Source organism: Crocuta crocuta, unplaced genomic scaffold, assembly GCF_008692635.1.
Source record: "Crocuta crocuta isolate KB4526 unplaced genomic scaffold, BGI_CrCroc_1.0 scaffold69-1, whole genome shotgun sequence".
Taxonomy (NCBI): Eukaryota; Metazoa; Chordata; class Mammalia; order Carnivora; family Hyaenidae; genus Crocuta; species Crocuta crocuta.
Window position 1 is genome coordinate 604770 of NW_027551577.1, and position 20323 is coordinate 625092.

Below are 20323 nucleotides of genomic sequence, written 5' to 3' on the forward strand. Positions count from 1 at the left end.
ATAAAAGTAATGTGGTTGATTAAGTTTCCCCCATATATTATTGCTTTTTATGGGCTTAGAAAACTAGAACGTTTAAGCAAATAGTTCCACCATGTCAGATATTTGTGGCCAGTTGCCCTCCTGATAACAACTAAAAATTGAAAGACAATAGTTGGTTATACTAATAAAAGCTAAGTTCTGAGGGCACAAAACTTACACAGTAAAAGTAAGCAAAGAAGAAAAATAACAAGAAGGAGAAGAAGAAGGACAAAGTCCAAATGCCATCAAGTTAGGAACAGAAAGGGTCCTACGGCAGAGATGGGATGGAAAATGAACACTTAAAAAACCCGAAAAAGATCCTGGATTACAGACTTCTGAGACTACAATGCAAAAAAGGTTATGCTCACCTTGGGAGGGAATATAGATATCTACTCATTTTAAAGATAAGAGTAAAAAGAAATGTTAATGCAATAATATAATTTGGCTTCTCCAGGTATAAGTCAGCAGTTCTCAAAGTGTGTTCTGGAAGCCTGTGGATTCCCTAAGATCTTTTCAAGGCATCTGTGACGTTGAAGCTACTTTTATAATACTCAGTTGTCATTTACTGTTTTCACTCTCACTCTCTCAGGAGTATTAAGTGGAGTGTTTCAGACACTACATGACATGGAATGGCAACATAGCTCTGGTGGCTAATGGAATGTGTGCCTATTATGTTGTTGTACATAACAATTTTTCAGTTTTAGTTTCTAGTCTAATAAGTGTCGGTAGATATAACCCCCGTAAACAAAAGCTCATGGGGTACTCAATAATTTTTAAGAGAGTAAAGGGGTCCTGAGACAGAAAGTCTGAGAACCACTATTATAAGGCATTGGGGCTAAAGAAATACTCCCTCTTTGCTGCTGTGAAACTAAACAAAATTGCTGCCACAGTCTGAATGCAGCTAATTTAGATCAGTGGCTATCAGTAATCAAAGATATCTTCTTAGCTTATCAGCCATACTCAGTAAAAGCCAGGAAAGTGAATAAACAAATGTGTTTGACTCACCTGTATGTATTTTGTAAAGTCTACTTTGGCAGTTTAACATTTGCCATTTCAGCAGAATGTAGCATATGCCCATAATTAAAATACAGTTAACCATAAACCAACAGACTAATTTATTAATTGAAAAGAATAGTTCTAGTGTTGCTTACGATAGCTGTTAGTGGGTCATCTGAAACAGTTTTACAGTATTGAGGGAAGAGGTTTATGTTAGTGATCCCTGTCAAAATTCAAACAGGAATAAACAGAATTAGGCTTGGATTACAGTGGAATAGTGACAGATTCTTGGGTTATTAATATTGCAGACTTAGGCAAAAAAGAACCTTTGCCTGTTGAATAATATATACACCTTAAAGCTTGCAAAGCTGTCATTTACTGCTTCTAAATTGGACACTTATTTTTTTCTAGTGGGTTTCATCTATTTTTGTATCTTTAATAAAAGATCATTTTAGAATGATCATAGACTTACCTAAAGATTTAAGTAAACGCTATCTACTATACAATACAGTGCAAGGTGTTTTTGTCTTTCTATGTAGGGCCCCACTTCAAGGAGAGTTTTTAGCACACTCCTACCTGTCAGTGGGAGCTCACTGAGTCAGCTTCTCTGGGCCACACCACTTCACAAGGAAGCCAGATTCAGGACCAGCGTAGAGCTTTTAATCCCACTGTAAAATTGACTTAGGTCTCATTGCACCTAAGTTACAAGTTTTGTAAAAAGTAAAGCAGTTAAGGAGAAAAAAAATTTTATAAGTCAAAAGTAAATCAGCCACACCTTCTCACAGACAAATATGAAGATTTTGCAATAAATGTATACACAAAACAATTTTCTGCAACTGTGACTGATGGTATTTCCATCACACTAGTTCACAGACTTCTTTGGTAATCAGAAGAGTAAGGTGTTTAAACAGTTTTATGGACTCTAAAATAATAAATAAGAGTGTTTCTTTATCAATAATTATAAAGAAACTTTAAAGAAGCCTGTTCTGGTCTTCAAATCAATATATAAGTGCACAGAAAAGCACTCAATAATAGACTTCTAGCTTTCTCACTAGATTTTTTTGAAGCAAAGGATAAGGAAACGGTTACCATGAACTTAGTGTTTTGAAAAAGAAAAGTTAAAGCAGCTCCTAAGCTGTGTGCTGAATTTGTATACTTATTTAGTTTATGGTTTTTTTGTTTTTTTTTTTTTTAAGATTTTTTTTAAAATTTTTTAAATGCTTTTATTTATTTCTAGGAGAGAGAGAGAGAGAGAGAGAGAGACAGCGTGAGCAGGGGAGGGTCAGAGAGAGAGGGAGTCACAGAATCTGAAGCAGGCTCCAGGCTCCGAGCTGGCAGTCAGCACAGAGCCCGACGCGGGGCTCGAACCCACGAACCGCGAGATCATGACCCAAGCGAAAGTCGGACGCTTAACCGACTAAGCCACCCAGGCGCCCCTAGTTTATGGTTTTATGTACACGTGCAGTATATAAATAATATTCAAGATTATTTTCCTTTAACGTTGAAAGACCCTGAATCATCACAAAAATAATGTGATACACATTGAAAGATATTGTATGAGTCAAAACAAAACTTTGCATTGTAAATAACATAATTCTCTCATCAAAAAAAACCTTCCTTTCCAGCCATGCCAAATAACTGAATACTCTGGGACCTGCCCATCAGAGTTAGCTAAGCAGTACGTTCAACCACAAAAATCAGTTTTTAAAAGTGAAAATTTTAAAAAGCGCTCAAGGAATATCTTAAAACACATATGATCACAATGGCAAAAATCCAAACAAAATTTCTCACCAACATTTATTCATAAGAATACTTCTGTACATTAGCCTTCTATCAATATGTGGAAAAAAATACCTTTTTAATATTCAGGGGTCCTCAGACCCTTTGAGAATTAAAGAGGCTTCAAGTTCTAGCAGATCAAACCTGGGACCTATTCTTTGAGATATTGCTGATCTCACAAGAGGTACGGAAAACTTCTCCCAATCAACAAGAGCAAAACAAACCAAAAAAACCCCTAGGTCTTGAGCTGTGAGCTGCAGGCACACTTCCTAGGGCAGGGCTCCTCTCATGACAGGGGCCCACAGGAGGTGCAGCCTTGCGCCAAAGACAGGTGCCTATAGCAGTGTCCAGAGCCATCAGTGAGGGGGAGCTGAGTCCGGGACTTTTGAATTGAGCCAGCTCTCTCAAGGGAATCTGAAATAGCCACAAGTCACTGGAGCCCCTCGCTTCCAACAGAAGCATCTGAAAATTCTTTTTGGAGGAAAGACTTCTCAGTTTAGACCCTGTAAGGATTCCCACAGTTTAAGGTCAATATATGAGTTCAAAATAAAGTATTAGTCAGTAAGCACATTAAGAAGTCGATCGACTTGAATGACATTTATCAAAAATAGGGGCGCCTGGGTGGCTCAGTTGGTTTGGCATCCAACTTCGGCACAAGCCATGATCTCACTATTCGTGGGTTCAGGCCCTGCGTCAGGCTCTGTGCTCAGAGCCTGGAGCCTGATTCTGTGTCTCCCTCTCTCACTGACCCTCCCCTGCTCATGCTGTCTCTCTCTGAGAAATAAAACATTAAAAAAAAATTAATAAATAAACAAAAGCAGATTTAGGCCCCTCCACCCCTGTACAAGGAAATCAGATAATTGGGATGCCTGATCGGGAATATAGAACAACTATGTATGGATTGTTTCAAGAAAAGGGGCAGAATCACCACAATGAACAAGCAACAGTAGACTTATCAGGAACAACTAGGCAGACGTGGAAATAAATCAGTACGTTTAGTGAAGCAAAACTTCTAAAGTAAAAAATAAAATTATTGAAATAAAAATTCAGTGGAAGGGTTAAATAGCATATTGGACATAATAGAAGGAAGGATTACTAAACTGGAATATAAATGTAAGGAAATTACTGAGAATGAGAACCACAGTGCCTTAAAGAATATGTGCTATCCAGAATCTGCTGCAAATTGAAGATTCTTAGTTCTTGAGGGATTTATAGAATCATTGAATATTAAAAATATGTCTTTACTAATCAATAGAAGAGTAATGTACAGAACTGTTCTCACTGATGAACATTGGTGAGAAATGTTTCCTTTTTTTTCATTGTAATTATATATTTTTTGTTATTTTATGTGACTGCTCTGATGTTTACTTTTATAATCAATATTAGTGAGTATGACAAAAAGATGGAAACTAGAAAGGAGAAGTTCAGAAATATGGAAGGCTAGAATAAGAAGGGCTAACACCTAAAACTAATTAATGTTAGAACTGATGAACAAGTGAAATCATGATGCAGAAAACATGTCCAAGAAAATAAATGAAAGTAAAGCTATGCTGAGACACAATGCAGTAAAACTTCAGAATACTAAAAACTAAGAGAGTGTATAAAAGCAACCAAAGAGAAAAGAAACAAACTTCAAAGTCAGTTGACATTAGACCCTTCCACAGCAACAATGGAAGCACATAGACCATGGAATTCCAACTGAAGATAACTGAGTTCTCTATAATCTTGTAACAATGAGAGTGAAATGAAAACATTTACAGGTTAAAAAAAAAACAAAACACAAGGCTGAGGGAGATTAAGCCTCTGACACTTGATTTTGGCTTAGATCATGATCTCACAGTTTGTGAAATCAGTGACTGCATGGAGCCTGCTTGGGATTCTCTCTCTCCCTCTTTCTCTGCCCCTTCCCTGCTCATGTGCACTCATGTGCGTGCTCTCTCTTTCAAAATAAATATTAACAACAACAATAAGAGACTGAAATAGTAAATTTCAAGGATGGTACACCATAAAAAGCAGAATATATTTGCAACACCTCTCTAACACAACAGATTAGTGTCTAGAATATAAAGAATTTCTAAAATTCAGTTTTAAGGAATAGACAGTCCAGTTAAAAACTAGGAAATTTAAAAAATCAGGAAAATACAAATTAAGATCACACTTAGATCCTATTATACATTGTCAAATATTAAGAAGTCTGACATGAGTGCCTGGGTGGCTCAGTCGGTTAAGTGTCCGACTTTGGCTCAGGTCATAATCTTACGGCTTGTGGGTTCAAACCCCACAGTGGGCTCTGTGCTGACAGCTCAGAGCCTGGAGCCTGCTTCGGATTCTTTGTCTCCCTCTCTCTTTGCCCCTCACCAGCTCATGCTCCATCTCTGCTTCAAAAATAAACAAACATTTAAAAAAAAAAAGTCTGACAGTACCAGTTGGTGGAGGGAATGTAAGTTGATATAATCACTCTGAAAAACAGTTTGATAAGATCTTGTAAAATTTATCCTTCACCTCTTGTACAATCCAAAAACTTCACTCCTAGGTAACATTTACAAGAAGGATATTTATAGAAGCAAAGTTCATAATAGCAAAATATTGGCAACAATTTAAACATCCATCAACATGAGAAGATAGGAGCCTACTTAAAGAAAAAATAAAAAAAAATTTTAAAAACACATGAGATGTTAATAAATTGTGGAATAGTCATACAATGTAGTATTATAAAATTGTTAAAATGGATAAATCATAGCTTTTCACAAGAAAGTATATAAAGTTTAGAAATCTAATACTAAATTTTAAAAAATAAAACTCCCAAAATACTATATGAAGTATCATACCATTTAAAAAAGCCCCCAAACAAGCATAACTAAGCAGTGTATTATTCAATTTTACATACAGTTTGGTAAAACTATTTTCTTAAAAGTCAAGAAAATAATAAACACAAAATTGAGAATAATGATTACTTTACCAAGGGGAAACAGAGTGCAGGAGTTGGATAGGGAAAAAAATACATAAGTATTCCAGTCATGATTTTAAATCTTAGACTATGGGTTTACATCTGATAATTATCTTACTGTGTTTTATAATTACATATATTTTCTACATGTTAGTGATTAATATTACATTTAATAAAATAAAAAAAGGGAATGAGTATACCAATGGCCTTGTGATATCTCAGTCATGGTTTAGACTCGAAAAATATCAGACATGGCCCAGAAAGGAAGTTAAGTGACACACATATTCATTCAACAGATTTTAATAGAAGACTGTTGTTGGTGTTTGGGTCATATTCAGTGGCTCCCCATGAAGCTCACAATTTTAATTGGCAGTGGGGGAGGGGCAAGAAATAAACACTTAAATATAATAAATAAATTATATGGTATGCTAAAAAGTCCTAAGTGTTACTGGGGGAAAAAAAAAAAACAACTAGAAGCCCAGTGAAGAAAACCAGAGGTTCCAAAGGAGAGGTGGGGGCAGAGACCTGCCACAGTATTGCATAGGGCATACAGGCCTCATTGAGAAGTTGAGATGTTAGCAAGAAGACTTGAAGGCACTGAGGAGAATAATCAAGTGTATATTTAAAGGAAGGCCTTCCCATGTGGGAGAAAAAAGTCAGGAGTGATTTCAAGGAGTTTGACTTCAGAGACTGGGAGGTTGGTTGTACCAACCAAGATGGTGAAAGCTGCCAGCAAAGTGAGTTTGCAGGGTAAGCCCCAAGTTTCAGTGTTAGACATGTCAGCTTTCAGGTGGCTGTTAGATTTCCAAGTGACATGTCCAGTAAGCAGTAGAAACACTTGTCTGGAATTCAAGATGCAAATGTGGAGAAGATGAAAATGTATGTCAGCAGCAGAACCAATACTAGTTGAGGGATTTTTGTACCAAACAGGGCCAGATAAATTTGAAAGAGTTAAGAATTGAGTTTTATGGAGATGAGAACAATAGAAATGAATAAGAACACTCTGACAACAACAACAAAAAATGGAGCTAGCAAACACTTCGAATTAGAATTTCTTTCAGGTCTTTCAAAAAATATAAATACAGCAGAATTCAATTAGCCTGAAATCGACCTATTTGCTGTTTTGAGATGGCAGTCCATTGTCTGAGGATTTATATATTACTTCCAATGTTCTTTCCTATCATTTTGTGTGTGTGTGTGTAGGACACAGCAGTTATGGAGCACTCTTTCAGTCTCATAAGTAAATGAAATCATTTCTGTAGGAAATTATGCAACATAGAGAATTCTAAAAGATTACCCACATGTGGATTTTTACTGGCCCTGATCATGTTTTAGAATGAAATGATTATAACTTTGCCAAATGGCTTAGCACAATAATAAAGGCTGGGGCATGCTGCTGGAATGATTTGCAGAGAAACTGAACCGATTACATGGTGTTTTATTTGCATTACATTAAATCCAGAGTACTTCTTAGAGTGTGCTGAAATTCATATGTAGAGCCAAGATACGTTGAATGACATCAGTTGGATGTGGTCACTGTCAGAAGGACACTGGAGATCTTCTGGCAGTTATGTGACTTGTCTGAGGTCACCGGTGACAAAACCTACCTTTTCTGATACTTAGACCAGTGTGCCTTTAGCCAAACGTTGCTGCTTCCATGTATCATAAAGACTTAAAATTTGTTTTCTTTTTTCCATATCCCTCTGCAGGGGTTCTTCCGGAGGACAATCAGATTGAAGCTCATTTACGATCGGTGTGACCTTAACTGTCGTATCCACAAAAAAAGTAGAAATAAATGTCAGTACTGTCGGTTTCAGAAATGCCTTGCTGTGGGAATGTCTCATAATGGTGAGTGAACACTTAGCACACGTATTAACTGTTCTCTTTATGGCTGCCCGGTCAGTAGCCTGTAGGGCCGCTGCTGAAAATGTGGACAGTTTTCCCTAAAATTCCAGATTTCAGACTATTATATGCTGATAAAACATTTCTCATTTCGGATGAGGTTTAGCCTGTCTGTACAGTCTTTCTTTCGGTGGTTTGGCATCTGCCATGATGGGAGAGAAGACTTGAAAATAAGAGGTGATAAGAAATAACGGTAGTATTTTTAAATAAATGTAATGATTGTGCTTCATTTTTTAGGTTGCTTTAATAGCATTAAAAATGGCATTATGCTTGTGTGTATCAGTAGTTTCTACTTTAAGAAAATTTTTCAGGTTTCCGGCTGTGGAACATTAAGTGGCATGTCAGAATTTAGAGTATATCCTTTTTTTCCTCTTCACTATACAAAGATGAATATAGGTGTAGCAATATCCTTAACTTCAAGGAGCGTACAGGCTGTGGATAAAGCAAAGATTTTAAGGTCCCACAAAACTTCAGTGTCCATAGAAACATAAGAGAATAAAAATTTCTATTTTATTAATCCATGTCTAAAATCAAGCTTATGATTTTGAGTGTTGACTTATGAGAAAGAATGTAGAAGACCTGAGAAGACCTTTGTTTGAATTGTAGAACTAACTCAGTAAAATCATGGAAGACAGGCCTATCTGAAGAAGTAGTTCTTGATTTCCATTTAGCTCTGCTTGGTGTTAACACAATCACAAAACAAATTTGATAGTAACTTGATAGTATTATATTTGTCAAGTATTCTTTCAAAACACGTTATGGGCTCAAGAAATCTAAAATGCCGAAGTGTTCAAATAAAATCTGAAGTCTTATTTCATTGGATATTCTATTTTTTTTCTTTCTTTTGCCTTCACTGGTCTCAAAACTGATCTGGCAAGAAGATAACGTTTGAAGTCAATCTTCATATGTTAAGACTCCAAAGCATCTGTGAAAATTAGTTTTATTCCATCATGCAGATGTTTGGTTTTCACAGTGGAAATCTTAAAAATACTTGAGAATCACTAATTGGTTGATATCCTACTCTTTAAAAATAGTTTACGAAATTATATTTTTGTAATTAACATGGGCCATTTCCTCTAAAAGCAAGAACGTATTATGAAGAAATCTGTCAGCTATACTGGACAGGATGGAATTTGGTCCAAATTTCCTCACAATTGATTGCATTTGCTGTGTGGCAGTATACTATTGCAGTCATTGATTGCAAAAATAATTTACTGGTTTAATTCCATCAGTTTCCTTTCATTTCAAGTCAAGGGTTATATTTTAGATGATGCAGTCAAGTTGCAATCAATTTATTTTATCTTTATGATCAAATTTTTGACTTTGAAATCATTATTACCAAGACTGCCTAGAAAAGCATGCCAGTTCTGCTTTTAATGCTATTTACTTTTTGCCCTTTAAATTTGTCACGTCACATGCTGATGTAACATGTGTTTCCTGTTGCTTGCACACATTCACATAAAATGTCTCCTTTTGCTTACAAATAACATTTAAAGCCCAACCTGTATATTATTGATGGTATCATTTTCTCTTCCCAGAAAATTCAAAGAAAGCCATTATAAACTTAATAATAAAGTCACCATTTGACTTCATATGACAATTAGAATATTCTGTTTAGAGAGAAGAGCAATATTTTTTCTTTAATGTTTATTTTTGAGAGAGAGAGAACAAGTAAGAGCACATGCGTGTGCCTGAGCGAGGGAGGGGCAGAGAGAGAGAAGGAGAATCTGAAGCAGGCTCCAGGCTCTGAGCTGTCAGCACAGAGCCTGATGCAGGGCTCAAACTCATGAACTGTGAGATCATGATCTGAGCCACCCAGGCACCCCGAGAGAAGAGCAATCTTGATAAGGAGTCTTCAGTTAGTTCTTCTTGCAAAGACAAAAAAAAAAAATTAATGTTCGGCATCAAAGACTTATTCAGTTCAACATTTACAAGATTGCAGCAGTGACTGAGAAAATTCCTTCTAAGAAGTTTTCATGGGAATGTGTTTGCTACACAGAAAACATCCATTTGATCAAAGCACAAAAAGGGAAAGTCAACAACAGGGTTTTGAATACTTTTGCTTGTTATCCTGAGAAAGGAAACATTTCCAAATAGAAAGTTTTCTGGGTGGTTGTAGGAACTACCTAAAATTATTTTGTTAGTGTATTAATGTTTTCTGTGAATGGACCTCACTGTAATAACCCATCAAAATCTATTCTACCAAAATCAGCCCCCTGCTGCTCTTAGCACACACAGGAAGAGGTGAACATCCCCTCAAATACCTCTGCTCCATTCTCTACTACTTGTGTTTCTGCTCTTTGGTCTCTATTTAATCCATTCAGTGCATTTAGCTTGCCCATTAGCCCCCCCTCCCAGCTTGAATGGAGGCTTCTATAAGTAACCTTCACGGAACCCTCAGGTCCCTGGGGACCATTGTTGGGAAATCATCGAAACAAGAGTTGCTAATCTTTTCATCCTTGAAAGTTCTATGATTCTGCATAAATCACACAACCTGCCTCACTGAACTTTTCCCCTTCCAGTAAGCTAGTCCATATTTTACAGACCATGTCACCATCTTCTCAAATATGTAGGTATCTGGCATGAACTTAAAAGTTTACACCTATATGTTTCAGTGCCATAAAAATATGATTCATTTGCTTGAATCAGGTCGTCTAGATGTTCTGATAGGCATTACGTCTGATGATGACATATGATGTAGCCCCAGCGTGTGAATCCGGAGCAGTCCAGGCTAAAGAACAGAGATGGTATATTTGGTTAAGGGTGTATGGTTCCACATGCAGATGGGAACTTCTGGTTGGACTGTGACATGTAGCCTAAGCATCGTAGAAGGATGGAAGGATTTCAGAATTCTTACACTTGACAGTCTCGTTGTTTCTCAGATATTCAGCACTGGGTAGGTAAAGTACCCAAGTGTTGGACTGAAGTGCTTTGGGAGCAAAGTTTTTATTTTTCTGTAGTGATCAAGATAAACACGTGCTGCAATTATTTTGGTCATTTGACATGCCATCATTTCTAGACCACGGGCCAGCTCCACTGAGGGCTCCCCAGTCTTCGTGAGTCATGCTTAGCACAGTCAGTTCAACACCTCATCTAGACACCTTTAGAAGAGAGCTCCAAATGAAATTAAGGCAGAAATAAAGACCCAGCTTCCTAGGCTACCCAGAGGTGCATGTGATTTACCAAGTGATCATAGATAGCATCACTTGCTTCTTGTTTTACATTTTGAACTAATAAAGCTGCTATCTACAGATTCTTCATAAAAATGCTCACATCGATTAATATTTATTCAGTCAAATGGACACTTAACACACACTTTTATAGTTTTTCTTAGTATAATTTTTGTTTTAAAATTCTGTTGGCAAGATCCCTGACGTTAATCGTATTTTTTAAATGTGACTTTTTTTTTTAATTTATTTATTTTGAGAGAGAGACAGAGCATGTGAGTGGAGGAGGGACCAAGAGAGAGAAACACAGCAACCGAAGCAGGCTCCAGGCTCTGAGCTGTCAGCACAGAGCCCGATGCATGGCTCAAACCCACGAACCATGAGATCATGACCTGAGCTGAAGTCAGACACCCAACCAACAGAGCCACCCAGGTGCCCCTTACCTCCTTTATTTTTGATAAGATTATTTATTCATTAAGAATTTTGACTACTGGGGCTCCAGGGTGCCTTAGTTGGTTAAGTGTCTGACTCTGGATTTCAGCTCAGGTCATGATCTCACAGTTGTGAGATCAAGCCCTGTGTAGGGCCCCTCACTGAGCATGGAGCCTGCTTAGGATATCTGCCTCCCTCTCTCACTTTCCCTGTCTCCCCCCACCCCCTTCTTCCCCTGACCCTGCTTGTCCTCTCCCTACTAAAAATAAAATAAAATTTTGAATAGTGAATATTTTGTATTGGACCTGCTTTTCATGTATGAACTAAATAATAAAATTATAAGTGTAGGCCACTCATTAAAAAAAATAATGTGAAGTAGAGAAGAATTGACTTATGTTACTTATGAGTCATTCATCTGGGTTTACCCTATATTAGTGATATTTGAATAAAAATCATGCCTTTAATAAATGTAAAAATTAGTGAAACCTTAGCTTTACTGACTAGGACATCCTATTATATAATGTATGGGGAGTTTTTTCTGTTATTAAAAAAAAAAGCTGACAACCTTAAAAATAAGTTCTCAGCAGCTTTATAAAAATCCAGAAAAATGGTCTCTCAGATATTTGTGGCACTCAGCATTTTACAAGTCAGTTCTCTCCTTCCTTGTAAAAAAGAAAAGCCTGAATGGCAAATAAGTTTAAACTTTAATATGTTAGGTTTTCTTCCTTAATCTTCTTTGTAATATAAAGGAAAAATTACCCAAATGTTGATTTTCAGAAACTATAACAAAGTAAGAAGTCCTGATGCACGTGGCAGTTTGTGCTGAGACCCACATGGCATTTGTGGTTGCCTCCACTTCCTTTTCCCTCCGCTGCTCTTTTCCAGCTTGCCCTTCAGGTAAACCATGTACGCTGCTGTCCCTGCAGAATGCTCTTGGATGGAATACTTCTGGGTCTCTGCTTAGTATGTCCTTTGTCTCCCCGGGTCTACCTGGCATTCAAGGCCCCGTTCAAATGCCTTCTCTTCTGTAAGACTTTCTCATTCCCCCTCTTCCTCTTCTGTGTGTTTTTAACCTTTCTTGTGACACTCCCACACAAGGGAGTGATCAGATCTGTATTACCAAAATCTAAACTACTGACAGTTTGTAAAATGGGTAAATTAGAGAAATTCATCAGAAGACAAATGCAATATTATGAACCAAGACAGTGGAAGGGTTAGTGAGAAGAAATTAAATTGAGAAAAATATCGGGGCACTGACCAGGAAATACAAGTGTCTGAGGGAAAGAGAGGTTGTCAGAAATTGTTCAGGACATCTAGTTGGGTGATAGGATGAATTAACTAAGAAAGGGAGACAGGGAAAGGAAACTGTTCAGAGGGGAAAAGGAAAAGTTCATTTTTAAAATTATTTTTTTAACGTTTTATTTTTGAGAGAGAGAGAAAGAGAGCAAGCGAGCATGAGCTGGGGGGAGGGGCAGTGAGAGTGGGAAACGTTCATTTTTAAAGTTGCATTTGAGGGTCTTACAGAATATCCAGCATCCATGTATAAAGGAATATAGAAGCAGAAAACTAAGAGTCCCGATCTTAGAAAAGAGAGGGCAGGAGTTATTAGCACAGTTTGTGAGTTAGAGAGGATTGAACTAGGAACAACAGAATATAAGGGAAGGAAGAGGGAACATCAGAAAGGCAGAAAAGTAGGCAGAAAGATAGGAGAACCAGAAAAGCAGAAACCACAATGAGAACATTTTAAAGTCAGAGGGCGAAGAAGGTCAACAGTAGCAAAAGCTGGGACAGTGGATGCTGGAGAGGGAGAGCTCAAGCAGAAACGAGAACTCGGAAGAGGCCCCTAAATTTGGCTGCGATAAAAAGCACTGGGGACTTTAAAGAGCAATGTTTTAGAAATTTAAATGAGGCGTAAGCAAGATTGCATTAGGTTGGGAGATAAGTAATGACAAATGCAGGCGAAGAAGGAAGACTGTGCTTTCAGTACCTTGAGTCCTTGAGGAAAGATGGACTGAAGAGATGATAACCAGAGTTAGAACCTTCGACATCCACCTAGGTGGAAAGGACGGAGCTGGTGAAGAGAGGTACGGGAGAGAGAATAACCTGTGCAGGCTCTCCCTGCTAGACACGGCCAGTCGTCCTCTCCCCCGTCCAGTCTGTCTAGCACCGTGTCTTGCATCGAACACGTGTTTGGTGAATGAATTCTGTGATCTCAGGTAAGACTTCAGGGAATCGGAGAGTGAGTCAGGGAAGGCAGGGGTGTTTCACTCATCTCTGCTTTGGAAAGAAACCTAGACAAATGTTTACATGTCCTCTACAGGTAGTTTGAAAATGTTACCCCTGAATAAAAATCACTTCATATTAGTGCTAAAGCTGCCCTGTGTTTTACTTAGAGGAGCTAGAAAATGATAGTCACTAGATTGCGAGATCCTGCACAACCTTGGAATGTACAAGTTTTTTCTCAAGAAAGAAGTAGAGAAACATAACTTGTTCGCAACACACCTATTAAAAGCAATGGTGTTATATGTTATATTTACATGTTCAAGTTGACCACGAGACACAGCCTTACCAACTGTCAGAGCCTAGTTTGATTGCCAGTTCACCCTTTAGATGTTAAAAGACAAAAATACTTCTAGTACAACTCAGTTCATTCTTCTCTTTTCTAATTTATTATTTTGAATATTGCTCTAATTTTTAAAATTAAGTGACATTTGTCTTGCATGCTCCTACCATCAGATAGGTGGTTTGAAAACATGTTGTCAGCTCTCATTAAGAAACACTGTTTCTTAACATCATACCAAGATCCAAAGAGCAGGGTATCTAAATACTGCATGTGCTTGGAGTTTGTGTGTTCAGTAAATCAGCACTAAGTACACAGTCCTGAGTCTGTCATAGGCTGGCAGTGAACTGCATTCGGTTCAGTAAAACTGTACTGTACAAAGGTAAGCTAGTACACGCTCACCAGAAACTGAGTCCCTACAGACCTCTTCTTCCTGACAGCTGTGTACTGATTCTGATACTGACAGATTTTTTTTTAAACCAAGAAACATGAATTCTCTGTAGGAGATTAATTATATGACCCTGAATGCTAGCATTTTGGATGTTGTTCTGTTTGTCAGGTACTAGATCTTTAGAACAGACAGAATGTGTCTTTCTTTTTTTTTCCTTCAAGGAAACTGGAGACTGGTTTCGGAGACTAGACAAACATTGCTTAAAAACAAAGAATGTAGTATGTTCTGCAGTACTGTGTGTCATCAGAATTTATAGAATTTATAGCTAAATTTAGAGCTAAAAGAAGGAAATTTTAGAGGTCTTCTTTTCCAAGTCTCTCATTTTGTAGATAAACCAGTTGAAGACCAAAGAAGTTAAGCCACCTAGCTAGTTTTTCACTGAGCTGAGACTAGAAAGTAGACTTCTTGACAACTTGAAGTATAGTGTTAATTTCATTGTCTTCCAGAGAGACCAAAAGTACTCCCTCAGTGACTCATAGGAACACATGGAGCACTTTCCTCTGTCTTTGAAGCAGTAGTAGAAGATGAGGAAAAATATACTTGTATATGGGCACGCTCAGCCTTTATATTTCTGGTCCCCAATCTAGAACTTTTGCTTTCTGTTTCTAAACTCTAATTTCTGTTTCATCGGAAACAGCAATCCAGAGAGAGAATTCCTCCCTCTTCTTGGTTCTCAGATTCTCTACCCAGTGGGTGGAAACTGAGGTTTAAGAAACAGTACACCATTCCTTAAACTTAAAGACAGAGAGAGATATAGATAGATCAGGTTTTCAGGATTTGTTCTTTATCCACGGGAAAGAATCTAGGTCTGTGTCTGTGACTACAAAATGATATCTATAGTCTGGTCTATAGTCCACAGTAAACATCGCTGACCTAGACCACTTCAGCCACAGGTAATAAAAGCAGTGTTTATTAAGCATTACTATGTGCCAGGTGCTATGCTGAACACTTTCTGTGCCTTATCTCACCACCTCACCAGCGGTAGATAGGTATTATTACATGGGACTCAAAAGTGGCAAAATAAAACCAACAGTTTCTCCCTTAATAAATGTATACAGAGGCTCCCAGATGGCTCAGGTCCGACTTTGGCTCAGGTCATGATCTCACAGTTCGTGGGTTCGAGCCCCGTGTCAGGCTCTGTAACTGACAGCCAGCTCAGAGCCTGGAGCCTGTCTACGGATTCTGTATCTCTCTCTCTCTCTCTCTCTCTCTCTCTGTCTCTCTCTCTCACCCTCCCCTGCTCACGCTGTCTCTCTCTCACACAAATAAATAAAAAACATAAAAAAACAAATGCATACAAATAGAAAATGGTATTTCCAACTTCAGATTTCCATATGTTTTATGCAGATTCAGTTTCACCAAATGGAATGTATTTTTTATCCCTTTTGTTGAACTTCTGGTATGTAAAAATGCTAAAATCACCTATCTGATTAGTTGCACTAAGAGTTAATTGAATCTAGTGTGCACCATGAGCATTCAGTGATACAGAAAATTTGTTCATAAGATTTAGCCTTTTGGGGGAACTTTGACTTCTCTTCTAAAAATTTACCTATTATTTAGATTGTGGCAGAAGGCTTTTTGCTTTAATATGTCCCAATTCTAAATTAATTTTCAGAAGTTATTTTTGGCTATTTTTATTAGGTTACTGAAAAGCAAGATTAGCAAATATAATAAGTGGCTGTGTTTGGCTGGGCTTTTTCCTAACAGAAATTTTATTTTATTATTTTTTTAATTGAAATATAGTAGACACAGCGTGTTACATTAGTTTCAGGTGTACAACACAGTGAGCCAACGTCTCTTTGTTGTGCTGTGCTCACTGCAGTGTGGCTGCCAACTGTCCCCTTACGATGTTGTCATAGTACCACTGACTGTGTCCCCTGTGCGTATTCATCCCGTAACTGGGAATCTGTACCTCCCACTCCCTTTTGGCTATTTGTTTATTTTAAATTAACTTTTTGAATTACCTTTTAGGAAGTACTTTCATAGACATGTAAAACTTCAGTGTGTATTTATACTTATTAGCTGTAAAAATGTAACCAGAGCCTAGAGCAATGTTGAGCACACAGTAGATAGTCAATAATTATTCACTGTGTGAAGAGAAGGTACTGTGCACTCTGTTAAATAGTTAAAGAGCAACAGATTGTTGTTGATTCTTGCCACTCTGTTTTGTTATAAAATTCAGGTGGTCTCCAAGCTTTGCACCAAAACTACTTCTCCCTTCAATATACCATGATTCTTACTGGGTGTTTTCTTTCATGATCAGTTTCCCAAACTTCCAGTTTTTAAACTTGACACTTTAGGGTTTAATTCATCAAGCATTTTTTGTATACCTACCATGTGTATTGCACCCAGACGCAAAGGTGAGAAAACCTGGTACCCATAGATTCTAGTAGAATAACCAACATAAACCAATATAAGAAGTACAGTGCTAGTTTGCTACCTGAGCTATATATGAATGCAACAGTAGCCCATTATTTGGGAAGCTTTTCCTAAGCTGTCCCAAACCCCAGTTTTTTTATACACTCCTCATTGGGAGGAGGAATGGCATATCAACACCATTTTCTATGGAAGAAACATAATTTTAGAAGTTATCGAGTGCTTCTAATATGCCCTGCCTTCCCTCAGCTCCATACTTCTCAACTGAGAACTGCTGATGTAATAAATATAGTACAGGGAAGCAGATGATGGGACTGGCTTCACAGAAAAGGATTTTGAAAGGAACCTGCTGTCTGGTTCTCAAGGGTTTGTGGGGGTTTTTTTTTTCCTATTTTATTTCAGTATATATTACACAAAGACTTAGCAGGTGCTGGACATTATACTAAGTGTGGAGGATACGATACTGAGCAAGATTCCTGCCTTCATGCAGATTACATAAGGGAGACAAGAAAACATTGTAGATAATTACTGTGATCAGTACTGAGAAAGAGAATACAATAAGTAATGAGATCATATCCTGCGGGACCTAAACAGTCTGGGGCAGAAGGGTGGGGGACTACGATAAGAATGTGAGCAACCATTCATGGCCCATCCCAGTGCAACTAAAAAAAGAATGGGGAAGAGTGAGTACAGAGACAAGATTTTTGACCAAAAAGTGGCGATTGTTTTAAGATTTCTATTTGAAGAGGTCATGGGCAGAGGACAGATTTACCAAATCGATACAGGCTAATTTAATTTGAAAGCATCCTGAGAGGTAAGATTCTCTTCCCCTCTAAGTCAGAGGCCCCTAAGGAGTCCCCCCTCCCCCAACACAGTAGTTGTATTAGTTAGTCAGAGAGCTTATTAAGGGTCAACTGAAGTAAATTTATGAATTTGAGACTCAGGGGTGCACAACAGTCTCTAGCCAGTTGAAAATAAAATTCACTACGTATTCAAGGAAATGTGTTTATGGTAGAATGCTACCTTTAGCATAATAACATACAGCAAGGAACCATCCATTTATTCATTCCTACATTTAGTGACAGAACACCACTAAGTGCTAGATGACAGTCTCGACCCTCAAGGAATTAGTGTAGTGAAGGAAATGGTCATAAAAACACACAACTGTGTCCCCCATGGGGAGTGTAAGAGTAGGGATACACACAGGATAATATTGGCTGTGATGTCCAAATGTCCTTATTATGGGAAAATGCAGAGTCCAAAGTGTGGCCCAAAAGTAGCATTATTCAAAATGTTTTGCAGATCATATTGGTGGGGATGGGGTGGGGGGGAACCATCTGAATTGAAAGAGGTACAAACAGATGATCTTTTTCCCCCAACCTAGGCCTTACTAACCTCTCTTAAGTGTTCCTCTTTGCCTTTCTTTCTTTAGTTTTCTTCTTCTTTACACTTCCTCACACCACAGGAAGCCACATGTTAAGTAAGGAAATGGTACTTTTGACAAACATCATTAAATGGTAATCCTGGAGAGTCAGGGGGATGACTATGGCTTCTCTCTACTAAATGTGAAAGTACTCTCTGGTCTAACAACATGAAAGAAAGCACCATCCATATTTCTTTTTAACAGGGACAAAATAGATCATACAGACTGTCTGCGAACAAAGCCTCTGTACAACTTTGAATTCTGCACAGTTCCTTCCTTCAATTTGTGAAACATGTTGATCCTTTTAGGGCCCGACCTTATGTCAAGGGCTGGGGATACAAAGATGAATAAGACACTGTCCCTGGCCTTCGGGATAGTGTTCCATTGTGAGATATTAGACCTCTAAAATTAAAAAGTACAGTTTTGAAGTTGCTGTCATTGAAGTGTGTACCAAAGCCTATTGAGTATGGGCAAATGAATAATAAGTTCTGCTTGAAGAAGTCAAGGAAAGCCTCACAAAGAAGGTGACATTTGAATTGGGTCTTGAGGGATGAGTAGGAGCTGGTCCTCAGTTATTTCATGTGTAAGTTAATATACTTTACCTTCTTTGCTGCACTCTTAGATTCTTTCCCCTTCCTGGCAAGATCATACATTAATTTTATTTTAATTACAGAACTGAACAATTTAATTTTTACTGACAGCCTATGCTATTGCCATGAAATAAAGACGTGAGCAAGGCTGGAGATAGAAGAACAAGGCCTTGAGATTGGTGGAGGGAAGGAGGGCCTTTCTAGTGTGTGGGTACTAGGACCGGGGAGGAGAGGCAGTAACTCAGTGATGTGTCCTTGTCATTTCTCTCCCTCTATAGCCATCAGGTTTGGGCGGATGCCACAGGCCGAGAAAGAGAAGCTGTTGGCAGAGATCTCCAGTGATATCGACCAGCTGAATCCAGAGTCGGCTGATCTCCGGGCCCTGGCAAAACATTTGTATGACTCATACATAAAGTCCTTCCCGCTGACCAAAGCAAAGGCGAGGGCGATCTTAACAGGAAAGACAACAGACAAATCAGTTAGTTCTCTTCTGCTGTCTTCATTGGGGGGGGGGNAGACACACACACACACACACATATGCAGAGTCATGTTCATCTGTTCACTGTTACATATTGAGTCTAAAATATAGGACAGGAAATGTTTTCAGATGGAGAAATAAACCCAATTTTGAAAAGGGAAAAAGTCCCTCAACTTCTCCTACAAATTGAGAATAGTATAGAGCCTGAATAACTGGCCACAGCTACATCCATTCCAGCAGCCCTGCTTTTCTCTGGGAGGGGCCTGACCTAGGCGTGGAGAAGCTGTTCAGCCCCAGTATTTTACAGCTCAGGAGAACTGCTAGAGTCACTTCTTACGAAGTTCCAGGCGGGGGCATAAATATACATGTAGGTAGTTTTCCTTGTAGCTCTACTGATCGCTCCTGGGCAATTAGAGGCTCTGTCCTGTTATTGCGCACTTGAGTTTTCTCCTCTGTGCGGCTCTGAGCTGCCTGGGCTACTCCTCCCATAGATTCTCAAACATCTGCAGGCTCTCTGATTGCCAGTGTTTGGAAAACCCAGAATAGGTTATAATTGTTACTAAGTCAGATGTTCCAAAGCAGAACTCTTCCTCGATAGGAAGCTGAGAAAGCAACCCGGAATCACATTAAAACAAAACACAGCTCCACCGGAATTTCACTTCTGCCGTCCGCTTGCAGTATGACCTGGGTCACATCTCTGTACCTGTTTTCCCAGGCAGGGCTCCACCTTTGATTGTAAGATCTGCAGCAGGTTCCTGGGGTTGTAAGAAGCACAGGACACATTCAGAAGACACAGTCCCAGCCCTCGAAGGCCCGTTTGTGCTGTCATTTACTTTCAAATGAACACTTCCAGGAGAGGCATGCAACTACTTCATAAATATGTGTAACTTTGTCCCCACTCAGTTATATTTTGGCAAAAATATTCATTAGCCTTTAATGCATTTTGATGACTATCTCAAGGTGGGGGGTTCCCCCCCTTTTAGCTATAAACCATTAGAGTAGTATCAGCTAATAGAAAATTCCTGTGGGTATTGCTGTGTAAAGAGCCAAATGCCAAGAAGGACAGGGAGTTTCCTGACTGCAGGAGAGTCACCAATATCCTAACAGTGTGATACTGTGTCCAGTTCTCCACAGTCAGAAAAGTCCTTACACATTCATTGTGCCCAAGACACATAACCATCTTCAGCTGCTATTATTATTCTGT

General features: G+C 38.5%; 1 protein-coding gene across 7 annotated transcripts in view; it reads left to right on the forward strand.

Annotated features, from left to right (window-relative positions):
• Positions 1-20323, forward strand: part of PPARG (peroxisome proliferator activated receptor gamma) — a 134591-nt gene that overhangs the window by 88075 nt on the left and 26193 nt on the right. For all 7 annotated transcript variants that reach the window (XM_077751572.1, XM_077751574.1, XM_077751576.1 and 4 more), the window contains 2 exons: positions 7450-7588; positions 18920-19119. In XM_077751572.1, coding sequence (XP_077607698.1) covers positions 7450-7588; positions 18920-19119 — 339 coding nt within the window. The remainder of the gene's footprint in view (positions 1-7449; positions 7589-18919; positions 19120-20323) is intronic.